The 24,575-nt window shown below is 56.6% G+C and overlaps 2 protein-coding genes across 12 annotated transcripts; one reads left to right on the forward strand and one right to left on the reverse strand.

Annotated features, from left to right (window-relative positions):
- Window positions 1–120: 120 nt before the first annotated feature.
- On the reverse strand, window positions 121–22,564 carry LOC115383677 (peripheral plasma membrane protein CASK-like). 10 transcript variants are annotated; one of them, XM_030085830.1, is made up of 28 exons: window positions 21,689–22,563; window positions 16,327–16,439; window positions 14,505–14,610; window positions 13,784–13,861; window positions 13,638–13,710; window positions 10,683–10,785; window positions 10,401–10,576; window positions 10,185–10,307; window positions 9,880–9,963; window positions 9,694–9,793; window positions 9,027–9,044; window positions 8,000–8,121; window positions 7,812–7,889; window positions 7,649–7,729; window positions 6,542–6,730; window positions 6,385–6,463; window positions 6,234–6,319; window positions 6,077–6,145; window positions 5,927–5,995; window positions 5,816–5,851; window positions 5,428–5,466; window positions 4,868–5,064; window positions 4,662–4,777; window positions 3,837–3,917; window positions 3,664–3,744; window positions 3,388–3,590; window positions 3,210–3,293; window positions 121–1,842 (listed from the first exon to the last, which is right to left on the reverse strand). In XM_030085830.1, the coding sequence occupies exons 1-28, from the start codon at window positions 21,751–21,753 to the stop codon at window positions 1,666–1,668; spliced, it is 2,826 nt and encodes a 941-aa protein (XP_029941690.1). In that variant the 5' UTR covers window positions 21,754–22,563; the 3' UTR covers window positions 121–1,665. The 10 variants fall into 10 exon arrangements, with proteins under 10 accessions (XP_029941690.1, XP_029941691.1, XP_029941688.1 ...); XM_030085831.1 differs by having other exon boundaries at window positions 3,837–3,902; window positions 8,000–8,124; XM_030085828.1 differs by having other exon boundaries at window positions 8,000–8,124.
- On the forward strand, window positions 10,917–13,860 carry gpr34a (G protein-coupled receptor 34a). 2 transcript variants are annotated; one of them, XM_030085879.1, is made up of 2 exons: window positions 10,917–10,938; window positions 12,079–13,860. In XM_030085879.1, the coding sequence occupies exon 2, from the start codon at window positions 12,110–12,112 to the stop codon at window positions 13,271–13,273; it is 1,164 nt and encodes a 387-aa protein (XP_029941739.1). In that variant the 5' UTR covers window positions 10,917–10,938; window positions 12,079–12,109; the 3' UTR covers window positions 13,274–13,860. The 2 variants fall into 2 exon arrangements, with proteins under 2 accessions (XP_029941739.1, XP_029941738.1); XM_030085878.1 differs by lacking the exon at window positions 10,917–10,938 and adding an exon at window positions 11,101–11,708.
- Window positions 22,565–24,575: the final 2,011 nt, after the last annotated feature.

Raw genomic sequence — 24,575 nt, forward strand, 5'->3', positions numbered from 1 at the left:
TGTGAGCTGCAGAACCTGTCAGTCGGGGTCAAGGGTCAAAGCTGTGCGACAGCAGGGGTTCCCGACTGTTCAGCTGCTGCAGGTTCAAAGAACACTCAGACGCAAAGACGAGGCGCCTTAAACACGTAAAAGGAAATATATTTTTTTTTAAAAATGAAATAACAAAAAGAAACAGAACAACATTTCATACAGAAGAGCTGCTTTAGTCGTTTGCAGAGGTAATTTACACAGGACTGAAATGAAAGGGCTTCGCTGGGAGCGGGGCAGCCGCTCCGCCCGGCCGCCACGCCCTCTGCTCCGCCTCGCATTATTTATTTATTATTTATTCTGTCCTCTGATCGGGCGGGGGGGGGGCGCTGCGCCGCTCCCGGCGAAGCATCGAGAGGTTAGGTCACATACTGAGCTTCTTTTGTTTTCTCTTCAGGTTAATATACACTGGCTCTTAGTTCACTCGTATGACGAACGCACCATTGAAACATTTACACACAAAAAGTCTGTTATTTTCTCTCCCCTCCCCCCAGAAAACAAGAATACTCCTCATATATATATACACATACATATGTATATATATATATATATATATTTAGTTTTTTTGAAGACAACAGTTAACAGTTCCAAAGAGACGGTGGCTCGAGGGTTCCATTCCCTCTTCGTTCCCCTCGGACGCCTTGCTTTTCACCCGGAGAAGATGGTGCATAGGTGTGGGCCATCCGGCGGCTTGTGGCTTGCGGCGCGTCCAGGAGCCGTTTGGCGGGGGCTGGGGGGCTGGGGGGCTGGGGGGGCGGGCTGGGGCTGGGGAGGGGAACGTGATGGAGACCGAGGGCGCACTGACATGTTTCTTCATCGTCCATTTTTTGTGCAAACTGAGATGTAAACAAAGACCATCGAGGAGGGAGGAGGGGGGCTACAGCGACTGGGGGAGGGGGGGGGCAGTGTGCTCATTCAACAAATTGAAAGGCGCCGTGGGGGGGTGGGGGGGGGGGGGTGAAACTGCCAAGTTTCCTGTGCTTCATTTTCCAGCTGGAACCGTCGCTTTAGCAGCTTCTGATGTGCTTCAGCCTGTTTGTGTCGGGGGGAGAGGGGGGGGGGGGGGGGAGGGGGGGTAATGACGGGCAGGACGCCGCTAAGTACCATAAGAAGTACCGACACACACACACACACACGCTCACACACACACACACAGACTGCTTTATGGTCATGCTCGCTATTGCCTTTCCTCCTCCGTCTGTCCGTCCGTTACAAAAGAAAAGTACAAAATATCTATGAGACCGCCCCGCCCCCAAGCCCCGCCCCCAGCCCCACCCAAACCCCGCCCCCCCAGCCCCGCCCGTCAACTACATGAGGACAGAACCAGATTCACTTAGCTTTTTATCATTTATATATATATGTATATATGTACACAACAACGTGCCTTTGAGGCTGCTGAGAAAAGAAAAACCAAAAGAAAAAGGCGAGGGGGCGGAGCCATGAGGGGCGGGGCCAGAGCCATGAGGGGCGGGGCCAGGGGGCGGGGCCAGGGGGGCATGATGCTGCGCTGAGTCAATTCTTCATTTCCCTCTTTTCCCACCAGGTATCTACAGGAAGAGTGACTCCAGCGGGCGGGGGCGGGGGGTCACGGCCCGGGGCGGGGGCGGGGGGTCACGGCCCGGGCTCAGGCTGGGGGGGTCAGTAGACCCAGGACACCGGGACCCACTGGGCGCTGCTGGACACCAGGTCCACCGCCTCCTCCAGCAGCCGGATGGTGTCGTCGATCTCGTTGTTGATGATGGTCTGGTCGAAGTAGTGGGCGTAGGTCCGCTGCAGCATCTCCGACTCCTTCTGGAGCCGCTGGAGGGAGTCGTCCTGGGGGGGGGAGGGAGGGGGGAGGGGCTCAACTGTAGTCAGCTCTTAATCACTCTGCTCTAAACCGTCTTTCCTCCCGTCAGAACCGTGTCGCTTGTGGTTGTCACACACGTCCAGCGCTGCCTTTCCAGTGTGAACGAGGGGCGTCAACGTTTTACGATGTTTTCTGCAGGTGTAACCGGTTACAAGCGACGCCAGAGATCTGTGATGCTTTTCTCTGGCAGTTGCGCTCTCTGACCACTAGAGGGCGGCTCTTTCGGAGACATTCCAGGAGCTCCCCGACTAAAGGAGCCACCATTCCAGCTATTACGTCACTGCCATGTTCACTACGTGTTTTGTCACATTTCTCCGATTTGTCGTTTATAAAATCCCTCATGCTAGCTTGTGAACCGCTAGCGGTAGCTAGCGTTAGCTGGCTAGCTAGCGTTAGCGTCTCTCCCTCCCGCTCGTCGGGCTGTTTCCATGGCGGCTCGTCTCTGCTGCGGTGAACCAGCTCCTCCTGACTCCGCCTCCACCCAGCAGGACTTCCAGTGTCTTGGAGAAGCCGCCACACATTCTCCGCTCGTTGTTAGCCGTTAGCGCGTCCCCGAGTCCACGTGAACGCAACTCTGGCTGCAGAGTTTTTAAATCAACGCAACGCTGCGCCGCATGTATCTAGTCTGTCTGTGGAAAACTGCACTAGAGGGAACATTCAGTTAGAGAATGTTATTATCTGAAGCTTCCAGGAAACATCATCACCTCAAAAAATCATTATATATGTATTGGTGGAAAAAAAACGAGGAAAAGGGCGTGGACGCGGTTATTGATGTTTCTAAACTGTTCACAGGTGCAGACGGCGACGCCCCTCACAACTGAATTTCACCCCCATCATTCCAGCGTCCTTCATGTGTTTGAAACCCATAATTAGGCTGAGAGAAGGTTTACTACGTTCAATATTACTGGAAACGACAATCGGTGAGAAGGGGAAACGAGAGATTTGGACGGAAGTGTGCGAACTTGGAGAGGAAAGACGGCTGAGGCAGGTTTATCCCAGAAAGAAGAAGAAGAACCAGCGAGAAAGCACCAAACGCGGGGATTAAAGGAGGGATTAGAGGAGGAAATCAAAAGGAGCAGGAGTGAACAAAGCCAGACATCTGCTACGTCCACAAACACGCCGCTAATCTGTACTTACAGGCAGCTTCCTGCACCACTTTGGGACCTTTGGTGCAAATGAAAACCGACATGCCAAAGAAAATACAGACATGCTTCAGAAACAAACAGAACCAGAGAGCAGAACCAGAAGAGGCTGGACCGGGTGAGCGTGTGAGTCCAGAAGGGGAGGAGTTAGTAGAGAGAGAGAGAGAGAGAGAGCGTGTGTGTGTGTGTACCTCGGTCATGCCGGGGGTGATGGTGGGAGCCGCGATGAAGACGACATAAGGAGCGAACTCTGCCGTCCTGAGGATCTTCAGAGCCTGGGGGGCAGCAGGGGGGCAGCGGGGGGGGCAGCGGGGGGGTTACTAACTGAGGGGAACTGGGAGCCTGATCGGCTGAGGGGCTTAACTCCACCTGTGGCTCCACGTCCAGGATGGAGATCATGCCCTGGGCGTGGATCTGCCGGATGGTCTCCAGCCGCGTGCCGTACATGGCGTCCTCGTGGCTGCCGTACTCCAGGTAGTCGTTGTTGCTGATGTCCTGCATCATCTGGTCGTGGGACACGAAGTAGTAGTTCTTCCCGTTCTCCTCGTCCTTCTTCGGGGGCCGAGTCGTGTCTGAGACAGAGAGAGCAGACGGGTGTGACTCTGGACGGGCTCCGTGGCGGCAGGGCGGCGGCGGCGGCCTTACGGGGGATGGGGTAGGCGAAGCGGTCGGGGTGTTTGGTGATGAGCGTGTTCTTGATGTGCCTCCTTCCTACACCGTGAGCTCCTGGAGCAGAGGACACACAGCGGACGACCGTCAAAACTCCAAACGCCGTCAGGGCGAGGTGTGAAGCCCCGCCCCCGCCCCCGTCGGCTCACCCAGCAGCACCAGCGTTTTCCTCTTGAAGGACGGCAGCTTGACCACCTCCTCGTACGTCACCAGGTCTAGTTGGTCGAACACTGAGGGGAGAGAGCGGCGTCAGCGGGGCGAGCGGCGGCCGGAGGACACGGGGCGGATCCGTCCGGTCTCCTCAGAACATGCGGTCTGGAGACGGACGCGGTTTTCAGAGCGCGGGAGCCGCACGGCTTCGCAGCGATTTCTGATCGGACACTTTGGGACTCTGCGTCGAAATGTGCGTCTGAACGACAGCGCGAGTTTCACTCCGCATTCTGAAAACCGTCCGCAGCGGGATCACTGCTCAGGTGGTCTGATGGAAACACAGCGGCAGGAAAACTCAAGAGTCTGAGCAGAACCCGAGAAGGCACTAAAGCTTGCTCATTAACCTCGGTCAGACCGGGAAACGGAATGGAGCTGAACGATAAACCGAGAGGAGGAGGAGGAGGAGGAGGAGGAGGAGGAGGAGGAGGAGGAGGAGGAAGAAAGAAAAAACAGCAGAAGCTGGTTCCAGCAGTTACTTACATGCAGCCATGTCATTGGGTAAGAGACAGCATGGAAGGTGGACAGAGGGCAGGAGCGGAAAGGGTTAATTCATCAAGAGACAACAGTTCAACCAAAACAACGTCAACAGGAGCCGTTAGTCACAGCAGGGGGGCCGGAGGGGGGGGGGGGAACAGGTGAAACGGTTCCACACGGACCTCGGCACATCGCACGCTTCCCCGGCCTCGGTCACAACAGGAGCAAAACGGCTCTTTTCTACGGCTCAGCGGTTGAGGGTTGAATTCCCGGGCCGCCTGCCGGCTCACCTGCGTTGTGCTTGGCCAGGTATTTGTCCTTGTACTGCTTCTTCTTCTTGCCAAACCAGGTGCAGCTGGCCTGCTGCTCCTGTTTGGTCTTTTCCATGGCGATGCACGCCACCCGCCTGCAGCGCACACACACACACACACACACACGCAGTGTTGAGACGCCCTGGCGCCGTCGGACATGGCGGCCGCGGCGCGGCGCTGCTCACCACTCCTGCAGCTCGGGCGACGGGATGAGGCCCGCCGTGCCGTTCTTGGTGTTCTCCAGCTTGCCCTGCCACCAGTTGTGGTCGTCCTTGGAGATGATCTGGATGATGTCGCCCACCCGGAAGCGGATCCCCGCCTCCTTGCAGGGGATGAGGTCGTCCTTCGACGGGTCGTACTCGAACTGAGCGCGCACGTAGATCTGCGAGGGGCAGAGAGACCGGCCGGTTGGGTCGTTTCCCGGCAGAGGGGGGGGGGGGGGGGGAGGGGGATGGGGGCGGAGCCACGCCACAGCAGGGGGGGTATGGGGGCGGAGCCACGCCACGGCAGGGGGGGGGGGGGATGGGGGCGGAGCATGACGAGCCAAGCCGATACACACCGCTGCTCTTCAGACGGAGGAGAAGCCGAAGCAGAGAAACATTCTGAGCAGATGGAGGAAGCTCCGGACCGCTTCTCCGCCGCTCCGCTAACCGCTAGCCGCTAGCAAGGCAGCTAAACACCACTATGAGCGGGGGGGAGGGGGAGGGGCTACGTCTAACCAGGGGGCCCGGGAGATACCGCTTACCTTGATGGACAATTTGTCCTTGAGAGCAGGTCTGGAGATCTATGGGGTTGAGAGCATCACACACACACGCGCACACACACACACACATACACACATATATCATGCAGTAGAAAATGTTGAAGTGGGGCGTAAACAAAAGGGGAGGTGATGGAGGGAGGGGCAACGAAAACCTGAAAGAAACCTGTCCTCTCATTTCAAGTCTGTGCTGCAGTTTTGTGTGTGTGTGTGTGTGTGTGTGTGTGTGTTGTTGGAGCATGAGTCGACATGCTACAAACATAAAGAGAGAGTGTGTGTGTGTGGGATGGAAACAGCAGGGGTGGGGGAGACGATGAGGTGTGTGTTTCCCACGTCACTCGTCCAGCGGCGGCGGCGGCGGCGGCGGTCTCACCTGGCGGCCTTTGGGCTGGATGGTGGACGGCAGATCCTGAAAGACACGGGCGACACGTCAACAAGCTGCGCGACATTCAGCACGGCCCCGCGGCGCCGGGCCGACACCCACCAGGATGGAGCTGGTCACGCTGGCGTGGCCGTTGGCGGGCGACTGCCGGGACAAATCCGGAGACTCTTTCTGCAACGGGACAGAGCGGAGGCTTGAGTCCCGTCGGGGACAGAGGGACGAGTCCGGCAGGGACGGCGGGCGGCTTCGTACCTCGCAGGACATGGACTGGGACCGGTAACTGGGGACGATCTTGAAGGTGATGCTGCCCCTCATCTCCCTCTGCGGACCAGCAGATCTCAGTTCTACTTTCATCATCCTGGACGGCTTTCACCACGAGGACGAGACGGCGGGGACGGCGGGGACTCACCAGCATCTTCTGCAGCTGCTCCACCGTCTGATTGGCCACGCTGATGCCGTTGATCTCCCGGATTTCATCTCCCACGTGCAGCGTCCCTGCGGAGGACAGCGGATGAGGAGCCGGCGGCTGGAATCGGCGTTCCGGGACGGCCGGCGCTCACCTTGCCGGTGGATCATCCCGCCGTGCATGATCCGCGCCACGATGCAGTGGTTCAGGTCGTTCATCTTCAGAGTGATGCCCTGAAAGACACGGCGTGTGCGTGTGTGTTAGACAGGGCGGCGCCGTTCGGGGTCGCGTGGCCCGAGCCGCCGCCGCACCATGGGCTCGTCGGTGTTCTTCTGGAACTGGACCAGGCGGACCCGGGTCACGTTCTCCAGGTCCATGTCTCCGTTGGCGCTGTCGGGCGAGTCTCCGTTCAGGTACGGCGAGGTGGGCGGCGGCGTGACCCTCAGCGCCTCGTCGCTGTACACCTCGTGGGCCACCACATCGTGGGTCTGCAGCAGGGCCTGCACACACACACACACACACACACACACACACACACGGTCATCAGTGGGACTGGCTGCTAATGCTAATCACAGGCTAATGCCAGTTTGACACTGAGGCGTGAGAGCAGGACCGAGCTGCTCCTCCAGTCAACAGGAGTACGGTGAAATAGTAACTCGTCAGCAAACGGTTAAAGCTAATCGAGTGGACAGCAAGAAAGGTCGTTTCCAAACATTTCAAAGAAGACGAGGACGAAGAAGAAGAAGAAGAAGACGACGAAGAAGACGAAGAAGAAGAGCAAGACGAAGACAAGGAAGAAGAAGACGAAGAAGAAGAAGAGCGAGGACGGTAGTAGTTTCGACGAAGAAGAAGACGAAGACGAAGAAGAAGAAGAAGAAGAAGACGAGCGAGGACGGCAGTACCCTCTCTGGACTCGCTCTACAGCGGAGTGCTCTCGGGTGAAGCCCGGCCGAGGCGTTGAAGCGAGACGTTCTCCCGTCACGCCGCTGCTGCCCGGCGGAGCTGAACTCCTGCTCCTTCCCGCTCGCGGCGTTGGCCAGGCTGCAGCGCGGCCGGCCGGGTCGCGGATCAGGACGGGGCTAATTGGATTGAGGTGGACTCGGGGCGAGACTCACCGACTCAAACGGAAACGCCTCGGCTCTCTTGCTTCTGCTCGGCCGCCGTCGGCGCCGCCTCGCACCCGGACCGACCGCCTCCCGCGGCGCCTCTACTCTCTCCTCCGGGTTCGTCTCGTGTGACTAACGAGCTAAACGCTAACGGCGCCTCTCTCCTCTGCAACGCCCCGACACTAAAGCCGCCGCCTGCCTCTCACGGAGGCTCCCGGCTCAGGTCTTAAGCAGCTTTGTCACCGGGGGAGTTAGAGGAGGCGACTCCTGACACGCCGCGCCGCGATTAAACGCGCCTCGCAAGTATCCCACCATGAAGTGAGGCTGCGTCAGGATCCTCCGCAGCTCCTTGGCCTCCATGTTCTCCGGGTAGCAGGAGATGGTTTCCAGCACCTGGAGGACGGGTGGAGACAGGCGCGTCTTTTCAAGGTCAAGAAATCGCTCCATTTGATCAGCGCGCCGCCGAGACGCTCACCTCTTTGGCTCGCTGCACGCCGTCGCTCGGGGGATTCCTGATCTGAGGAGACGACCGGGTGTTGATTTTGTCATAAAGCTGGAAGAAAAAAAACAAACAGAAAGTGCCGAGTTGAAGGTGAATTCACATCGCTGGTCATGACTGAGCTCTCCTGACATCTAGTGGCGGCGGTGGGCGCTGCGGCTCACGTCCAGGAGGGTGTGGAGGTGCTGGTCCTGGAAGACGCTGTGCAGGAAGTCCATGTCCTTCTCGCTGCAGTCCGTCAAGGCGTGGATCTCCTCCAGGCTGTCCAGGACCTGCGACACTGCCCCTGCACACACACACCTCCAGGTTACACACACACACAGCCAGCCCAAAACGCACACACACACACACACAGAAACATCCAGCGAGCACAACAAGCAAGCATTCCAGAACGAAAAGAAAAACAAACACGGGACGGGACGGGACGGGACGGGACGGGACGGGACGGGACGGGACGGGACGGGACGGGACGGGACGGGACGGGACGGGACGGGACGGGACGGGACGGGACGGGACGGGACGGACACGCCACTGGCATTCACGAACAGGCAGAAAGAAAAGGACGGGCAGAACCACAGCGAGACGGAGACACACGACGCACAAACACCCAGAACCAGCGGAGCCCGAGTACCTGCTGCATCGCCCACACATGCAGCAAAACCAGAGAGACAGCGGTACATGGCGTCAGTACAGCGGCAGAGGAAACGTCCGTCAGTCAGTCACAGGTGAGGATGAGGGCGGCGGCGGGAGAATGTGCACGTTTCACCGACTCGCGCCTGAAATCTACTCAATGAACGGCCGTCTTCCCCTAAAGCCTCGGGAATATCTCGAATACCTCGAATATCTCTTCATGAGAATGAACCAGTTCAGACACTGAAGTTCTCCTCGCCGCTGAATCTTTGTCTGTTTTTAGCATTTATAAAGGTCTGAAAATGCATCCCGACACTCAGACGAGCCGTTTTTAATGTGAACTTTTCCAGATGCACGTGAACAGAATGTGGTCTTTATGAGAGAAAAACCAAAACCAAGGAGTTCCTTTAATGAGGGACACGAAGAGGAAGGAAAGATTGTTGTCAATAAGGCAGGAAATAAGAAGCTAAAGTAAAGGATGAAGCTGCCATCATGAATCGGGTGGAGTGGAGATGGGGGTGGGGGTGGGGTGGTGGGGGTGGTGGGGGTGGGGATACGTACTTTCAGCAGCTAGCAGTCCTACAGACAGCAGAGCGGAAGGAAAACAGCAGCAAAGAAAGAGAGGCAGAGATTAGAGGAGCCAATATAAACCCAGGTTAACACCTCGGAGCGAGCGAAGGGGGCGAGAACAGGGGGGGGAGGGGGAGGAGAAAGTCAGCAGAAGCTTGGGGGGGGGGGGGGGGGTCAGCAGACTGCCGGGCTCAGCAGAAAGGACGAGCAGGGGTCGTGAACGGAGGAAAGCGCCACGTGCCGCCGACCGCTGCCGATCCGTCCATCGCAGGAAGTGAAAGTGCAGCCCTGAGACAGGGAAGTGAGGCTGTTGGGAAACGGAGGGGAAGTTCTCCACAGACAGCTGGCTGCGGGCCAAGAATAGAAGCACAATAGAGGAGGAGGAGGAGGAGGAGGAGGAGGAGGAGGAGGAGGAAGAGCTGGAGAGAGATGCTCAGCTTCACCTCTGACCTGCTCGGTTATCTGACCCCGACAGACGCAGGTCTGAGAAGGAATGAATCCACCAGTCTGTGACTCTGACAAATCTAAGATTCGAAGCAGGAAATCTGACTTCATTTCAGGAGCAAAGCTGATAAAGTGCAGGTCTGCGTCACTGCTGGACGCCGTGACGCCGGTGGAAGTGAAGCTGAATCAGCCTGAACACTCTGAGCCGCCGTACCTGAGGAGGTGGGGTCGTCGGAGAAGTCGTGCAGCTCCTCGGGGGGGTCGCCGTAGTAGGAGTTGAACTTGTGGCTGGAGACGGCAGCCAGCACTGCACCCTGGGAAGCGGAGGAGAGACGCCCGGTGTTACAGAGAGCGAGGAAGAGGAGCGGCTCTTCCTCCCCTGCCGCCGCCGCCGGCTGACCTTCAGCTTCCTCCTGGCGTTGAATTTCCTCAGCTGCTCCACCGTTTCGGGCAGGTGGATCTTGTAGGCGTACCTGTCCCTCTCCTGCACGCACACACACACACACACACACGCACGCACACACGCACGGTGACGAGCGGGAACACACACCTGACATGGAACGGATGTGAAAGTGGAGCTGTGGCTGCAGGAGGACGTGTGTTTGTGTCAGCATGAAGAGGAACTCTGGTTTAAAGGTGACTTTGATGTGTGTGTGTGTGTGTGTGTGTGTGTGTGTGTGTGTGTGTGTGTGCGTGCGCTCTTGCCTTCAGCCAGGGGTGGTTGAGGGCCTCGTACACGGTGATCCTCTCGGCCGGGTCCAGCATCAGCATGCGTCTGACCAGGTCCTTGGCGCTCTCGGAGATGTGGGCCCACTGCCGCGGGTTCATCTGGCGGACGGGAAAGCGGCAGAGCGTGAGACCGGCGTTTCCTCCGGGCCGGCCGGCGGCCGGCGAGCCCGGCGGCGGCGGCGGCGGCGCCACCTTGTATTTCCCCTTGATGATGGCTTCGAACAGGCGCTCCTTGGTGCCGTAGAAGGGCAGGCAGCCGGACAGCAGGATGAAGAGGATGACCCCGCAGCCCCACACGTCCACCGGCTTGCCGTACGGCTCCCTCTTCACCACCTCGGGGGCCATGAAGTGGGGGGTGCCCACCCGGCCTGGGAGCAGCGCACACACACACACACACACACACACACACACACCTGAGATCAGACTCTTCTGTCGTCTGAGTCCGGGCGCTCTGACGAAGTGATTTATCTGCACCTCCAGCCACCAGACCGGACTCCCCCAGCTGGATCGCCACTCCGAAGCCCCCCAGCTTCACCGGGGCAGAGTTCTCCTTGGAGGCCAGCAGCACGCAGTGAGGCTGCAGAGCAGAAACACACACAGCTCAGCTTCAGCCGCCTGTACACAGAGGAGAGCGCTGCAAGCAAAACCACAATCTGCATCTCAGCAATCCCTGCAGCCCTCGGGGCTTCCAAGAACCGAAACAGCCTCGATTATTATCATCCTTCTTCAGGTGTGTGTCCTGATCTGTGTGTGTGTGTGTGTGTGTGTGTGTGTGTGTGTGTGTGTGTGTGTGTGTGTGTGTGTGTGTGTGTGTGAAGTGTGCACGTGGAAAACCTGCTGCTTTCTGCGGGGTCAGAGGCAGATTCTAAACTCAGTGCTCTGCAGTGAAAGAGCGGCTGCTCGGCTGACCCACACACCTCCATTCTCTTCATTTAGATCTCTCACACACACACACACACACACACACACACCCTCGACTGACCACGATCTGAGCCGAGAGCTCACTCCTGTGTCACCGTGTCATATTTCTGGCATCATCACCGAAGGTGAGAAGTTCTGCAAAGAGTGCAAGATAGTGGAGGAAGAACGGGGTGAGGAGTGCCGGCGGGGGGCTCACTTCCTGCCGCTCACCGCTCAGTTACCCGAAAGAGGGAACTGTGAGAGAAGGAGGATGTGGACAGAGGTGATAGAGAGCGAGAGAGAGAGAGAGCGAGAGAGAGAGAGCGAGGAGTCGACAAAACGCAGAAGAGCTGACAGGAGAGGGGCGGACCGTCAGCTGCTGAAGAAAGAGCCGAGTCGGCAGGTTTCGTGCTCGGTTCTCGCAGGCTGGAGGAGAAGGTGAAGAGCAGCGGATTGTTCCAACGAACCACTGAGAGCGGCTTCGCTCAACACGCCGCCGGAAGGATTCTGCGGGGTTGATGGGGGAAAACGCCAACCGGACGGCTGCTCTCTCACACCCCCAACAGCTGTGCTGAGCCTCCTCTGGGAGACATATTGATGGTGAGGTTTAATTCAGTGTGTGTGTGTGTGTGTGTGTGTGTGTGTGTGTGTGTGAGTGTGTGAGTGTGTGAGTGTGTGAGTGTGTGAGTGTCCGGTGTGAAACGCTCGATTAGCCATGACTCCAGCTGAAGATCTTCAGAATATCTCCCTTATATCTTCCTTATAAGGTTTTCAGGGATGTTTCTCGCTTTGAGCGTCACTGGTGTCAAACTCTGACCTTTAAAGTTCAGATTACAGATTACTCACGCTGAGTCAGAACCGCCGAGCCCAGGTTTCGTACTTCAGTCATATTTACATCAGAAACTCTCAGGTCTGCTTCTGTCTGATGTCTTCACCTGAGCGGCTGAGTTTTCCTCTCTCTCTGTCTCAGGTCAAGGAAACGCCGTCACGCCTCTGCCGCCATGACCGCCCCGTACAGCCCGCCGCCGTGGCTCTCGGCCAACTCTTCGGCGGTTTCGTCAAACGGGAGCTGCGAGATGGACGAGGAGGCGCTGCGCCTCCCCCTGGCCGTCTTCTACTCCCTCTTCTTCGTCTTCGGGCTTGTGGGTAACCTCTTCGCGCTCTGGGTTTTCCTCTTCCTGCACTCCAGCCGCAACTCGGTGCGCGTGCTGCTGATCAACTGCGCGGCGGCGGACCTGGTGCTGCTGGCCTGCCTGCCCTTCCGGGTGTGGTACCACCTGGCGGGGAACCGCTGGGCGCTGGGCGCCGTGGCCTGCCGGCTGGTGGGGAACCTGTTCTACATGAACATGTACGTCAGCATCCTGCTGCTGGGCCTGGTGGGCCTGGACCGCTACCTGCGGCTGCAGGGGCGGGGCCGGGCGCGGCGCTGCTGCGGCCCCCGGCTGCGGGGGCGGCGCCGGCCGTGGAGCTGGGCGGCGTGCGGCGCCATGTGGGGCCTGTCGCTGGTGGGCCTGGTGCCCATGATCGCCGGCGCCGAGGACTCGGAGGACGCCGGCCGCTGCTTCCAGTTCAAGAAGAGGCTGGGGGCCACGGGCAAGGCGTACTTCAACGCCGCGCTGGTGCTCTTCTTCTGGCTGGTCTTCGTGGTGCTGGTGGTCTCCTACGCCCGGATCGCCCTGCAGCTGCTGCGGGTGTCCCGGGACAAGCCCGACCTGCCCAACGCCCACAAGTACCAGCGCACCGCCAAGAAGTCCTTCTTCGTGCTCTTCCTGTTCGCCGTCTGCTTCGGGCCCTACCACGCCTTCCGGCCCGTCTACATCCACGCCCAGATCAGCCCGGGGGTGGCGTGCCGCACCCTGCGGCTGGCGGACCGCACCAACGAGGTCATGCTGCTGTTCTCCGCCTTCAACAGCTGCCTGGACCCCGTCATGTACTTCCTGCTGTCCGGCTCCGTGCGCAAAGCCGCCGTGCAGGCGCTGGGCCACCGGCTGGGCGGCCGGCTGCCCTTCCTGACCGACGCCACCTCCAACAGCTCCACCGTGGAGTTCCGGCGCTCGTCCGTCCCCGCGGCCCTGCCCGAGCCCGGCCTCACGCCCAGGACCAGCATCTGCGCCCTCAACGCCACGCTGCGGCGGGCGGACGCCGCGCCGCGGCAGCCCAAGTGAGTCCAGCCGCGTCCGGACGGGACGAGGCGTGTAAATATGGACCAGACGCCGCATTTCTGTCGGAGAGAGAGAGGTGGCGAGCGCACGGCGCTCTTTCTCGCTGGACAAACGGCAGGAATCAAATCCCGTGAGGACGGATGTGATGTCGGAGTGGCGTTGGCGCCTGTGCCTGACCGCGTGCGGTGGATCAAAGGCCTGCTTCCCGACGGCTCCATCTGGCCCGCGACTGCCCGTCACCTGTGCGGGCCGGCTAATCCCCGCCCCCCCGCGGCGTCTAATCTCCCCGCAGAGCTGCTGAGGAATTCGCCGGGAGGCCGGACTGAGGATTCAGACGCTTTCCTTCACGGCGCGGCGACGCTCTCACCTTCACGTCGCGGTGAATCACGTTGTTGTCGTGGCAGTACCGCAGCGCCTCCAGGATCTGCCTCATGTAGTGGCTGCAGGACAGGAGACGGTTTGTTTCTCAGCTGGATTCGTCCCGAACGCCTGCGGCTCCGGACCGGTTCCTACCTGGCCACGGCCTCGCTGTACACGAACCCGGCGTCCGCTCGCTTCACGATCTCGAAGCACAGGTCCGCCCCGTCCATGCTGACACACAGACACAAACCGAGACGTCTCAGCGGCTTCAGACAACACCGGGGCAAAACAAACGGCTCTCAGAAGAGAGGTTTGAAGATGCAAATGTTCACATTCAGACTAAAAAATTCACCAAATGTTCCACTAGACTCCGGTGGCAACTTCATGACATAAACGGAACTCTCTCATTTCACACCCCGCTGACAAATCTATTTTTATCACAATATTTGTCACAGAAATGCCATGTGAGGAAAGTGTGGTTAAACTGTGTGAAGAATGTTTATTCGCTCATTTAGAGAGAGAAACGTGACGGATCAAGGTTCAGCGTGGAGTTCCGCACGGCTCCATGTAAGGACCCATATTTTTTCACATGCATTAAAATTATCTCAAAATATTAAAATATTTGACAAAATGTGACTTTTTCTTTCCTGCTTCCTGTGACTTTTGAGAGAAAACTTTAAAAAGTGGTAGAAATCTTTCATCTGATATGAAACTTTTAGAGAAGTGAACTTTGTGCTTTCGTGCCTGAGAGCAGCGACCGCCCATCGGTGAGAAGAAGGTAAAAGTAACTCGTCATCTGCCCAGCGCACAGCTGTTGCGTTCGGTAACCACAAGCCCAAAGAGGCATTTCCTGATCTGGCTGAAGCAGACTCACAATTCGAAGACCATGTAGAGCATCCCGTCGGAGCTGTAGGTCTCCAGCAGCTCCACGATGTGCGGGTGCTTCAGCATGTGGCAGATGCTGGCCTCTCGCTTCAGATCTGCGGGCGGAGAGGAAACGACGTGACGATCAGATCCCACAGTGCACCGCAGCCACTGCGGCTGCAGGGCGCAGGGTGCAGGGGGAAGAGGTTCACAGAAAACAGAAAACAGGCTGTAATGTGCACGAAGCTGCGGCGCCGGAAGAAAAAAAGTCATAAATATGAGGTGCAGTTAAAAAAAACAAATGAGACCTGATGAAACTTTCTGAGTCTTTTCATGAAATAATTATCAGAAGCTTCTCATAAACAGAAAATACAAGAGGATGTATTCGTCTGTATTAATCCTGCTGCACTTCCACTTCACCACCAGGGGGAGCCACACAGCATTTTATCCCCATCGCAACACTTCCACAGCCCCCTCCGAGGAAAACAACACTGCTTTTCCCCCCAGGTGCTTCTACCAGAGCAGGATTAAACAGGAAGGATCACACTGGAAAAGAATTAACAAAAGATTAAATGAAATAAAGATGATGGAGAGAGAGAGAGAGAGAGCGCGAGAGAGAGAGAGAGAGAGAGAGAGAGAGAGAGGGATTAAATTGGAGCTGCTTTTACCGAGTCTTCACTGCTCAAACTGTCACACTCAACACAGAAACACTTTGGACGTGCACAGGAAGAACATGCAAGCTGCGTCAGACAGAGGAGATGAGCTGTTTTCCTGCTCCTCGCTCCATAAAAACCTCATTCACACACTGTGTGTGTGTGTGTGTGTGTGTGTGTGTCGTGTCATTACGCAACGTGCAGAGAGAATACACTCCTCACAGAGCCTCCATTCTCTCTAACAATGCTGCCCAGTGTCTGCAGGAACAGCGGGCTCCGGGCTCCGGGTCCCAGCCCCAGCTCGCCCCCCGGCGGTCAGGTTTCAGGCCTGCCAGCTCAAAAACATCCAACCAGCAGTTTCACATGACTTCAGCTGTGAACCAGTCCCAACACACTTCTGGTTTAAACGTTAAAAACGGATCTGGATTCTATTTCCAGCGTGAGGCAGGGAGTGATCCTCTCCTCACTCCTCCTCCTCCCTCGGGTCACTTCCTGGTCTGGCTGCTGCTCCGGTCGGACTGGGGCGTCGCAGATGGCGAGGAGGGGATGCCAACGCGCACACACACACACACACGCACACACAAACATGGAGACCTGTGCAAATACACCAATTCTATTATATATAAAGACGCACGTAAACAAACCCACAAGCTGACATGTGCACGAGCGTGCACGAGCACACACAATAAACACATGCAAACACGATCAGGCAACACACACGTGAACAATGCCAATGAGCACACAGACACACAAACCCAACACGCACAAGTGTGTCCAGCGCACGTGACCCTGCGTGACCCTCTGACCTCCCTGCAGACCCAAACCTCAACCAGCACCCGACTGGCCCCAACCGCAGTGCAAACACAGTCCAACAGGACACACACACTTATACCCAAGATCTCTGTCTCCTCCTCCACCCACCTCCCTCTAACTGACACACACACACACACATAAACACACACACCTCAGCATGACATGAGCTGGAAACCACATGGTGGAGCACGGCACCAGCAGCTCCTCCACATCAACAAACACGAGCGTTTCCAGCAGATTACTCATCTGGGCTCAGAGCAGAGTGTGTGTGTGTGTGTGTGTGACTTCCTGCCTCGTGTATTTATGTGTGGGGACGCCGTATATGCCTCGCAGTGCATGCTGGGATCAGCAGGGGCCGCTCCTCACCTTCCGTGCTGAGTCCGGGGCTGGAGGTGAAGCTGGCGACGTCCACGATCTTCACCGCGAACTGCTGCCCGGTGTCCCTGTTGATGCAGCGCCGCACCACGCTGAAGGGACCCCTGCGACACACACACATCCTCAGTTAGCCGTGACACACACACACACACACACACACACCCCCGGCGGGCCGTGGACGGTTCCTGAGCAGCTCTGCTGGATTCCGCCTCCACGGCCGCGGCGCCGCCAGAGGGAATTACAGAGCAGGGCGGCGCAGGACGGTTTATTCAGAGACCTGCGCCGGAAACACCCGCCCGCCCCGAACCGCCCCGCCCCACCCCGAACCGCCCCGCGTATTTTGGGGCAGAGAAGGTGGCAGATATTGCAGATTCGGGCTTTCTCAAATAGCAGCGCGGCGGCCGCCATATGGAAGCTATAAAGTGTGTTTTCTTGAGCCGTTTCCAGCGGCGGTGCTCAGACGGACGGGTGTGTGTGTGTGTGTGTGTGTGTGTGTGTGTGTGTGTGTGTGTGTGTGTGACAATGGGAGTGGACTGCTGCTCTGTGAGGAGACCGTTTCTTCCCCGGACACTCCTCAAACGCTGAGACTGAGCGGGCGCTGTGGCCTCAGCTGGAGTCATCTCTGAGCCGGACGTCAATCCTGAGGACCACAGGAACCCTTCCTGCGAGCCGCTGGATTAGCGAGCTAACACGCTAACACGCCAACACGCTGGGCGGCAGCGATTCGCCCTCACATCTGCTGGAATGATCAGTCCCGACAAAGCAGAGGCGGGCGGCGCCTCCCGCCTTCAGAGAGCGCGGGAACCCCGTCGGTGGAGCGGTGACCTCCGGCCTCCCGGACCGACGCCGCGGCAGCTGTGTTTACCCAGCGAGGGGAGGCGGGCGCCGCCGGAGCCGCGGGGACGGAGGGAAGGGCGACGGAAGTCGTGAGGCGGCGGTGAGGAGGCCAGACTTCACGCATCAGCCTCATCGGCGAGCTTCAAGTCAAGGCAATCAATCCCCCGAACGTGTGGTTTCTACATTTCATGGTTCACCTGCTGTGTCACTCCAGAGATCAGCAACGCAATTGGATTTTTAATAGCGACGGTCTGCAGTGTGAATTATGTCAGTGAGAGTCCTCACAAATACAGTGGAGTGTGTGTGTGTGTGTGTGTGTGTGAGGAAGCTGAGAGGCCCATGCAGTCCTGACATCGCCGCAGCTGTGCTCAGTGGGCTCATACAAAACGCCCACACATGGCTCACATCCGACAGCGGCAGTCATCAAACATTAGCCCGGAGTGCTGCTCCTTAAAGGCTGCCCCCCCCCCCCCCCCCCCCCCCCCCCCCTCTCCGGCCCCCCTCCCCCCTCCGGCCTCTGCCCCCCTCCCCCCTCTGCTCTCCCTCCACCCTCAGGATTTACTGCGATTCAACACTGAGGCAATAGAAGAAAACACTCCTGTCTGAGTGAAGCTCGCAGGCGGACCAGATCGCCACGTTTGATCCGTCATAATTAATCCAGGAACAGATCAACAGATGGATCTTTCACTTTTTTTTTTGAATCAACTGAAGGATGAGTTTTTGAATTTGCAGAGAACGACGACAGAGTGCGTCAAACCTCACTAAAGTGTGTACGAGTGCCTCGCTGCCGCCCCCTGGAGCGCAGGACTGGTTCTGCCTCAGTGTGGCATCCTGCAGCTTTCATGGTTCTGCCGGGACGGGAAAACTCTCCAACAAGTTCAACAAAGTTCAGCGGCGCAGTATTAAACAGCGCCTCCGTATGCAAATGAGAGGATAAGACTCCGAATATTAGCAGGGAAATTAACATTTGGAACTGAAATTGGGAGCAGAGGTTCCCCCGGGAACATCAGCCGGAGGAGGATGCAGCGAGACGATCAGATTTTTTTGTTTCTAAACCTCTTCCTCTCGACTCTACACCGTTCATTCATGATTATTGATCGGCCGCGTGGGCGGCTGAAGGCAGCGTAATGCTGTACATGGAGGGGGGGGGGGGGTGGCGTAAAGGAAACATGATGAATGTGCAGAAAACAGCCAAACAGGCTCTGAAGGATGCAAACACACCAGCCGCTCTGAGACCGGCTGAAAAGTTCCGTTTCACCGAGACCATTTGGAGAAACCTTCCTGGACGGAGGGTGGCGTCCAGATGACACATGGAAACAGGAGGCGTTATTGATCCCAGCAGGAACTGCAGCTACGCCGCTCAGGTGGAGGCTGGCCAAGGCCCGGGCGCCGGCGCTGCTTCAGCTTGGGATAAGACCCTTCACACACACATCAAGTCAACTAGATATAAGACGCTTCAGTTTTTGATTGTGTTTGGGTAACCTCGGCAATCAGAAAAGGATTTGTGCTTAATTTGCAGTTTTCTCACTGTTTATTTATTCAAAAAATAGAGAACAGTGACGTGTAGATCAAAACCATGACATTACATTTTCCCTACGATGTGTCCATCTACCTGCTTTCTTTGACATTTTCAATTTCTTTTGACTTTAAACCGGAACCATGAACCAAGAGCAGCGACTTGAACTCGTCCTTCCCGCGGCGCCTCGTTCTGACTTATATTTGTGTGTTAAAGGCCTCGTCTGCGAAACTGCTGTTAGAACGCTTCAGAACAATCAACGGAAATTCACCATCTGAAATGTCGCCCAAGCAATTTAATTATCCGTCTGTGGAGAGGCCAGAGGACTGATCACTTCATTGGTTTGGAGTGAGTCGCACATCCCGACATCCCGGGCTCTAATGAGCACCCCAGGGCGGAAATAAAGAGCGCTGCGACTCCAGTCCTGCTTCTCAACAAGCCCAGTCCTATTCAAACACAATCATTGCAGGCAGAAATGGATCCGGCTGCTCGGCGCCTCCTCGCCGCACGTTTTACTACCAACACCTCAGACGGCGAGGAGCTGGCCGGAGCGCCCCGGCAGGAGTCGAGCCGACGTCTGACCCGTCTGACCTCCGGCTACTGAAGTGAGGCTGGTTCAACCGCAGGCGACACCGATCGCCGTTTACATGCACGACTCGCCGGAGTCAGACGCAACACGGGCAGCCGTGACGCGACGGCCCGGGCCGGGCTCCGACCGGCTGCCGGGCCGAAATGTTTCGACTCCTCGCTCTTCTTTCGCTCACAGTTCTGAAACCTTGCTACAGCTCTGAGAGCTGGCACAGAATCACAGGCTAATGTGCTCAGGCGAGCAAACCCGAGCGAGGTGGAGCGATGAGAACGAGCCGCCGCCGCCGCCGCCTGAAGAGAACTCCAACTCCCGTCTGGACCGAGGAGAACCAGGACAGAGAGCACGCACGGAAAAAACCAGCTCTGTCCACAGGACGCTACTGACCGTCTCTCTGTAGAAATCACGGCGAACATGGCTCCTTACAGCGTCCACATCCAGAGGAGACGGTTATTGGACGGCGGTGGAGTCCCAGTGTGCTCAATCCCACCCAGCCAGGCTGCTCCGCTGCAGGACAAGCCGATCAGGGACAATAATAGACTCCTCCGAGCAACAATAGCCGCCTGAAGGAGGGGCGGGCTGGATAAAAGGGTTTACGCACAAGTTTGAAAGGCGCCGGGGTCAAAGGTTAGCAGGAGACGCGTGTGTAAACAATGGCTTCAGGATCATCCACGATGTGACGGGAATCACTGTGGCAACTGGTGCAAACTCATTAACTCCCTTCATGATACACACTTCAGCCCGTGACACACTGGCAGCGCTATAAAGAGGGAAGTGTCGAGCATCCTGAGTTCCACTGCGCCGAAATCAGAGAGAAGTCAAGTAATGAAAGCCTGAAGGCGGATTTCACTGACATCCCGTCATCAGTCTGTTTCAGCCAAATGATCCTTCCTTTCTGTGCCGAGTTAAATCTGGCTTCTGTTACAAAACACACGGGGACCGAGACGGGAGCTTGATACACTCATGAGGAGGGGGGGAAGGTTCCAGCAGGCCGGCCGGCCGGCCGCCACCCCCGAGCCCACGAATCACACACACCGAAAACAGAGCGGGAGATGGAAGAAGGCTGCAGTCGATGTCTGCCGGCATTATTTATATCCCCGCCTCGGGGCCATCACGCCCCAGCCCCGCTGGTCTCCATTGATCTGCCCCGGCCTCTCGTCTCCTCCCAGCCCGGGGCTGAGGGGAGAACCATCCCCAGACGCCAGGACTCAGCACACTTGATCCCTCGGCTGCAGTTCAGCGAAGGGAACCGGCTGGAAAGTGAGAGGAGGGGGATTTTCTGAGCTTTCCTGCGACATGGCGCTTCCTTACCGGAGCTTACATTATAACCCAGACTTCTGTTTGCTCGTGTTCCTCCTCGTCTGCTGCTGCTCTGTCTGGACTGTGTGATCAGACCTGCACAACTGCTCAACACTCTGTCTGGTCCATGACTGCAAGCAGAACCGACAAAACACACCTGTTCTTCACTTTTCACGACTGTTCACAGTCCTGGATAATTAATACGGTCAAAGAAATCAATGCTAATACACAGAGTGTTGGATTTCTGTCACAGTAATCTAAGTTCAAAGTCCTGGAACAACCTCAGGAGAGCCCTCAGGGCAGGATAGTGTGTCTCCTCCCCAACAACAAACTTAACGGACCCCCAGAAATCCCAGGCAAGGGGGAGGGGACTGACCGTTGAGGCTGTCAAGCCTCCCCGTCTCACATCCAGGAGGGGTGGAGGAGGGAGCCGTGTCTGAGGCCTAACAGGGGACGGCTCGTAATGCTCATGGCAGCTTGAACCCTCCAAGCTCAGGATCTTAGCGTGCGTCTGACGCCGATCCCTGCAAAGCTACGCCTCGTCCAACACCTCCGAGGAGAGCCCGGCGAGGCGATCTGCCTGTACAGGTGTGGCAACTGTCAAATAGCCGGGATTAGGAGAGGGAAAATCCTGCCGGCAGTCCGTTTTCCATGGGGAGCCAGACGATCGGTCCACATGTCCTTGTGTTTCAGGATCAGAGTGATAACTCGGGTCAACAGAGGTAGAGGTGCATTTTTCCACAAACAGAAGGAGCATGGAGACTGAAAACATGAAGTTCAGCAGCCATCCAGTTTATCAAGGGGGGAGACGACACGCCGAGGCCTGTAACCTGCAATCAAACGGGTTGATGTCTCGCAGATGAGCCTTCATCAGTAATCTCAGCCTAATCCCTGCCTCTCAGCATATTAATAAGTGGTGTTTTTGAGGTTAAATGCAGCATCGGGATTGACCTCAACTCACCCATCCGTAGACCATAAAACCAGCAGCCAGACAAATCCAGCAGGGCCCCTGCAGCAGTGCAGGGTGGCAGACCCCCAGGACAACACACACACACACACGCACACACACACACACACACACACACACACTGGGCGACACAATCCACGGGACTTACTTGCCAATCACCTCGCACAGCTCGTAGACATCCTCGAACAGCACGTCGTCGTCCGCCATGGTCATTCAGGTAACCGAGGATGCTCTCCTCGAGGCGTCCCACCCACACGGCTTCACAGGGATCAATGACGGCGTGTTTTCGCGGGGATCGGGGGGGTGGGGGGGTGGAGGGGGGGTTTTCTGTCGTGTCACACAACAACACGCTCCTTCGCTAATACGACCAGCACGGATGTCAGTTAGCCGGCTAGCCACATTAGCTGGCCGTCACTCCGCGGCCCCACCTTCCGCTCCTCTGCTGGGAGGCTGCTAGCCGCGGAGCTAGCTAGAGAGGAGCCGCGCCGCGGACCCCAGGGCGTGGAGATCTCCCCGCTGCCGTGCAGGAAAACACTCCTGCTCGCATGCCTCGGCTCGGCTCGGCTCGGCTCCCGGCTGGCGGATGTCCCTCAGCAGCATCCACGGAGGAGAGATGCTGGCTCCGTCTCCGCAAAGCTAACGGAGGAAAAAAAAAACGGTCGGCTAGCGGCGGATAATGCGAGCTAGCTGTCGACGGAATCACCGGCTGGCTCGCTCCCGTTATTGCGCCGTGCACACCCAGCGTATCACAGATGGCTTATCCCACCGAAAAAACGGAGCGCCGACCGGGGCTGCAGTGCGCTTCAGCTCCCCGATCCCCACTGGAAGACCTCCGCGTACATGTCCGCCGCCGCTCCGCGCACACACACCGCCTGCGCTTTGGGGATTCTTGTGGGTTTTTTTTTTCTTGACCGTATTCCCTTCGTCCACCGTCGCTCCGGTTCTTACGCTGGCTCAGATGCTGGCTGGCTTTGACTGGCTGCTGCTCCGACTTCCAGAAATGCCAGGCTCCTCCCTCTATCGTCCAGGAAACTGGCTCCGAGCGGAGCCCGAATGGCCGCCGGGAGCGTGGGGGCGCCGCCTCCCAAATCCAAGCGCTCCGAGATCCAAAATGGCGGGCGACGGGGGCTCGATTTAGGCGCAGTTTCCTAATCCCCCTTAACGGTTGCATCCAACGTTATCCCGCGCAGGCGTCGACCACCCAAACCTCCAAACCTCATCACCTTACGTCAGCCCCTTCCTCTGATCTCCATCATTTCAACATGCAGCCCCCCTCCCCTCCGAACTGCCCCCCCTGCCAGTAATAACCCATTCCCTGCATATTTACTGCCGGACATGTGAATAAACCAGTGGATTACGCAATGTGAATATAAACTGGGGAGACAGTTGTTTCCATTTTGCCCTGGGCCCACAGGGAGGCTCCTCCTGGAAGTGATGGCACATTCTTTTGCCTTCATCCTTCATTAGTTTGAACCTACCCAGTAGAAAGCATCTGAGAGGATTTTTTGTAATAATTAGGTCAGTCTGAAGCAGTTTTATTTGGAATGGGTGAGGTCCTGCAGGGACACCGGGGTCAGGGCCAGCAGTCCAGGTGTGAGCCTCCCAGCAGGTGCAGGTGCAGGTGGATGTTTCTCAGGTGTGTGGAAGATAAGCAGGAGGACGTGTTGTTGGTGTCCTCTAGAGGTGATGGCAGGAACTGTGCCTCTGCCCCTGCTCCATTTGGCCTCTGAGGATCCTCCACCACTTTAATGCAAGCACAGCCTGACCTCCAGTCATTATACTGAGGTGCTTCTGGGGGAAACAGTCGAATTAGCTGAGATGATTGGTATATTTCATCCAAAAAATGGCATCAAATATCATGATCTACTTGTGAAGTGCAGTCCTGCATGACTGCGATCAACTTTTCTCCGTGTTTTCTTGTGTATTCAAACTTCCACACGTTCTACTCTCTGAAAAAAAGACTTCTTTATCATAAAGTAAATTGAAAACAATTAAAAATGATCATTTCAAGCATTCTTTGCACATTCTTTTTTACATCAGATATCTTTTATTTAGAGAGAAAGAACACTGAAATAGACACACGCATGGGGGCAGATCTGGCAGCACGCGCTCCACAAACAGAAGATGTCCATCAAACATAATCAACAAATGTAAATATACAGTAGTAAGAGGCGCGTGATGAGGGAGTCCCTGCTGCCACTAGAGGGCGCTCTTGTATGAGGGTCCCCTGCACCTCGTCCTCCTACACACACGCACGCACACACACACACACACACACCCCTCTGCAGTTTCCATGGCGCTGCATCCCTGTCTCCCTGTGAACCATCTGAAAGAGGACCCCATTGGCTGGAGCCCACCAGCAGCTACCGACCGTCCGATTGGCTGCTGATGTGGTCATCATGCTGTCAGCTCTGTGCACAGCACTCCATTCAAAACACACACACACACACACACACACACACACACACACACACACACACACACACACACACACACACACACACACACACACACACACACACACACACCCCTTATGCACAATACGCACTCATAGGAAATTAGGAGACCCGAATCAATACAACGAGACCACTGTGGTGCAAAAACAGGAGGAAAAGAACAGGGACAGCACCATGTTTAGCAGAAGAAAGACCCCTGTTTCCATGGTAACAGAGAGGGGGGCGATTTTGGTGGTCTTATGTGAAAGTGGCAGCGTGTGGACTGTACACATCAAACACATTTGAACGGATATAAATGGATTAAGTCTCTATTTTCTACTGTTGCTCCAACCCACCAAAACAAATTCCCTGCATGGTGTAAGTGTACTTGGCAAAAAATAAAAATAAAACATCTGATTCAGATTCTGACACATTTTCTTTAAAGTAACATCTTGATCAGACTTTGCTGCTTAAAGAATCGTTATTGACTGTTGTGATTGTCTTTATTTTTTAATAATAGTGACCATCCAAGAGAGTTTTTCTTTAAAATCGATCTCTTTGTGAGGAGCTCATAGTTCGCTCCACTTCATTTACGGTCTA

The sequence above is a fragment of the Salarias fasciatus genome (assembly GCF_902148845.1).
Source record: "Salarias fasciatus chromosome 23 unlocalized genomic scaffold, fSalaFa1.1 super_scaffold_20, whole genome shotgun sequence".
NCBI classification, from domain to species: Eukaryota; Metazoa; Chordata; class Actinopteri; order Blenniiformes; family Blenniidae; genus Salarias; species Salarias fasciatus.

Bases quoted from the DNA above. Each gene is read 5' to 3' on its own strand.
- gpr34a (XM_030085879.1), top strand. From the start codon at position 12,110: ATGACCGCCCCGTACAGCCCGCCGCCGTGGCTCTCGGCCAACTCTTCG.
- LOC115383677 (XM_030085828.1), bottom strand. From the start codon at position 21,753: ATGACCATGGCGGACGACGACGTGCTGTTCGAGGATGTCTACGAGCTG. The intron at 10,786-13,637 runs GTGAGAGCGTCG...TCTGCTCTGCAG, and splicing joins TGATTCACCGCGACGTGAAG to CCTCACTGCGTGCTGCTGGC. The intron at 5,996-6,076 runs GTACGAAGCCGC...GTCCCGTTGCAG, and splicing joins CCCAGTCCATGTCCTGCGAG to AAAGAGTCTCCGGATTTGTC.